Source organism: Oncorhynchus mykiss, chromosome 21, assembly GCF_013265735.2.
Source record: "Oncorhynchus mykiss isolate Arlee chromosome 21, USDA_OmykA_1.1, whole genome shotgun sequence".
Classification (NCBI taxonomy): Eukaryota; Metazoa; Chordata; class Actinopteri; order Salmoniformes; family Salmonidae; genus Oncorhynchus; species Oncorhynchus mykiss.
The window spans coordinates 5108118-5112399 of NC_048585.1; the positions used below are offsets into that span (position 1 = coordinate 5108118).

At 44.1% G+C, this 4282-nt stretch overlaps 1 protein-coding gene across 2 annotated transcripts in view; it reads left to right on the forward strand.

Moving 5' to 3' along the window:
• Positions 1–3818, forward strand: part of LOC118936571 (ras-related protein Rap-1b) — a 113710-nt gene extending 109892 nt beyond the window's left edge. For both annotated transcript variants that reach the window (XM_036956648.1, XM_036956649.1), the window contains exons 7-8: positions 1779–1894; positions 3223–3818. In XM_036956648.1, the coding sequence (XP_036812543.1) occupies positions 1779–1865 (87 nt within the window). In that variant the 3' untranslated portion in view covers positions 1866–1894; positions 3223–3818. The remainder of the gene's footprint in view (positions 1–1778; positions 1895–3222) is intronic.
• Positions 3819–4282: the final 464 nt, after the last annotated feature.

A 4282-nucleotide genomic window follows, 5' to 3' on the forward strand; every position in this document is an offset into this window, starting at 1 on the left:
GTTTTTCAACAGGACAATGACCCAACACACCTCCAGGCTGTGTAAGGGCTATTTGACCAAGATGGAAAGTGATGGAATGCTGCATCAGATGACCTGGCCTCCACAATCACCCGACCTCAACCCAATTGAGATGGTTTGGGATGAGTTGGACCGCAGAGTGAAGGAAAAGCAGCCAACAAGTGCTTTGCATATGTGAGAACTCCTTTCAAGACTGTTGGAAAAGCATTCCAGGTTAAACTGGTTGAGAGAATGCCAAGAGTGCAAAGCTGTCATCAAGGCAAAGGGTGGCTACTTTGAATCATCTCAAATATAAAATATATTTTGATTTGTTTCACACTTGTTTTGGTTACTACGTGGTTCCATATGTGTTATTACATCGTGTTGAATGTCTTCACAATTATTCGACAATGTAGAAAATAGTAGAAATGGAGAAAAACCCTTGAATGAGTAGGCGTGTCCAAACCTTTGACTGGTTCTGTATGTACAGTTGCCCTGAAGGAGTCAATCATCATCCATAAATAAACCCTTGGGTGAGTTCTCACAGATTGAGACGTGATTTGTCCGTCTAGTGAATATTGTGGCCTGAGTGTGTCATCTTGTCTGGTTGGGATGTGGGTGACGTCACTCACGCTGTCCACTGAGATCTGGTCTGAGCCTTGGGCCTGACTATAACGCTCTGACTGACTCTGAAACCATCTTTCTGACAGTGTGTGAATCGATCTGGTCCAATGGCACACTCTGCCATTTACATGTATTCTCTCATGGTCTTGCTTTTTGAAACCAAGACACCTGTGACTGTACACCATACCCATGGCTAGCCACTGTTTATTAACATGATACCCATGGCTAGCCACTGTTTATTAACATGATACCCATGGCTAGCCACTGTTTCTTAACACCATACCCATGGCTAGCCACTGTTTATTAACATGATACCCATGGCTAGCCACTGTTTCTTAACATGATACCCATGGCTAGCCACTGTTTCTTAACACCATACCCATGGCTAGCCACTGTTTATTAACATGATACCCATGGCTAGCCACTGTTTATTAACATGATACCCATGGCTAGCCACTGTTTCTTAACATGATACCCATGGCTAGCCACTGTTTCTTAACACGATATCCATGGCTAGCCACTGTTTCTTAACACCATACCCATGGCTAGCCACTGTTTCTTAACATCATACCCATGGCTAGTCACTGTTTCTTAACACCATACCCATGGCTAGCCACTGTTTCTAAACACCATACCCATGGCTAGCCACTGTTTCTTAACACCATACCCATGGCTAGCCACTGTTTCTTAACACCATAGCCATGGCTAGCCCACTGTTTCTTAACACCATACCCATGGCTAGCCACTGTTTATTAACATGATACCCATGGCTAGCCACTGTTTCTTAACATGATACCCATGGCTAGCCCACTGTTTCTTAACATGATACCCATGGCTAGCCACTGTTTCTTAACATGATACCCATGGCTAGCCACTGTTTCTTAACACCATACCCATGGCTAACCACTGTTTCTTAACACCATACCCATGGCTAGTCACTGTTTCTTAACATGATACCCATGGCTAGCCACTGTTTCTAAACACCATACCCATGGCTAGCCACTGTTTCTTAACACCATACCCATGGCTAGCCACTGTTTCTTAACATGATACCCATGGCTAGCCACTGTTTCTTAACATGATACCCATGGCTAGCCACTGTTTCTTAACATGATACCCATGGCTAACTTGTATCTAACTGTCTCTCTGTGTTTCAGATCTTCTATGACCTGGTCAGGCAAATCAACAGGAAAACCCCAGTACCTGGGAAGACACGCAAAAAGTCCAACTGTCAGCTCCTCTAATACACAGCCGCTCTGTCGCACTGAGCCAGGTGAGAACCACTTGTAGGTGTCATAATGCCACTGCCTAATTGAAAAGACAGTTTTAGGCATTTGGCTGTGGCCTCCTTGTCTTAAACCTGAGGAATATATTGAGTAAGAACTTCTCCCTCTCATATCAAGAGACATCAGGTGAGGAGAGTGCAGTTAGAGTGCAGTTAGAGTGCAGTTAGAGTGCAGTTAGAGTGCAGTTAGAGTGCAGTTAGGGTGCAGTTAGAGTGCAGTTAGAGTGCAGTTAGAGTGCAGTTAGAGTGCAGTTAGAGTGCAGTTAGAGTGCAGTTAGGGTGCAGTTAGGGTGCAGTTAGGGTGCAGTTAGAGTGCAGTTAGAGTGCAGTTAGAGTGCAGTTAGAGTGCAGTTAGAGTGCTGTTAGAGTGCAGTTAGAGTGCAGTTAGAGTGCAGTTAGAAGTGTCATTAATGTCGCTTTCTCTCTCTCTCTCCATCTACCCACCTTCTCTCTCTCTTCTCCTCTCTCTCTTCTCCTCCTCCCTCTTTATCTCTCTCCTCTCTCTCTCTCTCTTTCTCTCTCTCTCTCTCTATCTACCCACCTTCTCTCTCTCTCTATCTACCCACCTCTCTCTCTCTCTACCCACCTTCCCTCTCTCTCTCTCTCTCTCTCTCTCTTCCCACCTTCTCTCTCTCTCTACCCACCTCTCTCTCTCTCTACCCACCTCTCTCTCTCTCTCTCTCTCTCTCTCTCTCTCTCTCTCTCTCTCTCTCTCTACCCACCTCTCTCTCTCTCCATCTACCCACCTTCTCTCTCTCTCTATCTACCCACCTTCTCTCTCTCTCTCTACCCACCTTCCCTCTCTCTCTCTCTCTCTCTCTCTCTCTCTCTCTCTCTACCCACCTTCTCTCTCTCTCTATCTACCCACCTTTTCTCTCTCTCTCTACCCACCTTCTCTCTCTCTCTCTCTCTCTCTCTCTACCCACCTCTCTCTCTCTCTCTCTCTCTCTCTCTACCCACCTCTCTCTCTCTCTCTCTCTACCCACCTCTCTACCCACCTCTCTCTCTCTCTCTACCCACCTCTCTCTCTCTCTCTCTCTCTCTCTACCCACCTTCTCTCTCTCTCTCTCTCTCTCTCTCTCTCTCTCTCTCTCTACCCACCTCTCTCTCTCTCTCTCTCTCTCTCTCTCTCTATCTCTCTCTCTCTCTCTACCCACCTCTCTCTCTCTCTCTCTCTCTCTACCCACCTCTCTCTCTCTCTCTCTCTCTCTCGACCCACCTCTCTCTCTCTCTCTCTCTCTCTCTCTCTCTACCCACCTCTCTCTCTCTCTCTCTCTCTCTACCCACCTCTCTCTCTCTCTCTCTCTCCCTTTCAGGTCTGATTTGCTGCTGTCTCTCTCAGCAGTGCCAGCATTCCGACGTGACTAAAACCTAACATGGAATGGACTTTCCTGTGTGGTGACGCCCCCTTTAACACCCAACAACCAACAAACAAACCGACCAACGGATTCAACGCTACAAATACATCAGAGTTTTTACACACAGATTAACCATTATCACTCTCCAGTGTCACGAGAACTAAGATTTCTACTTAGCAATATAGATATTCCAACTGAAATGGAAAAATTAAGTTCATAAAATAATAAAGTAAAACGAAATAGGTAAATCAGTCAATATGAACCGAAATAAAAATCCCGATCCCCTTACACACAGTGTTATTGCTAACGGAGACAGTAGCCGTAGAAACGGAATGTCTAACCAGAATGTGCACGTTGCCACGGTGATGCGGTATTTATAAGCACCTCTATATTAGCCAGAGAGAAAAAGACAAAGTCCCCCAAAGAGGCACCTATATAGTTCAGTTCATACAGATAACTTGCTCCTGGGGGTTTATTTTCTAACTTTTTATTTTTATTTTCCTTCGATCATTCAACATCATTTCTCTGTCTTTTTCTGTCTTTTTATTTTATTTTTTTAAATGACTAGTTTTGTCTCTACTGAGAGATGCTATACTGCGACAGCTATTGATGTGAGTTTTATTTGAGGAGTAAACCTGTGGCTACGACAGTGATTATTATTCTTATTATTCTTATTATATGTGAGTTTCATTTGAGGAGTAAACCTGTGGATACAACAGTGATGATTATGTGTGTAAAAAGAGAAAAAAAAGTATAATGTTTTTTTCAGTAACTATCATATTGTCTTTTAGCCTGATGATGTTGCCTTCAAATAGGGTTTTTTTTTCTTTTCTGGAGAATCCAACTATGATCCAATCATCTTTCTTTTCTGGAGAATCTAACTATGATCCAATCATCCTTCTATGTCTTGCCTGGGTTTTCTTCCGTCTGAAATGGCACCCAAGTGTATTATATTTGACCAGAGCCCAATGGTTTCCCTATTGGTTTCCCTATGGGTGTCCCTATTGGTTGTCTCTAT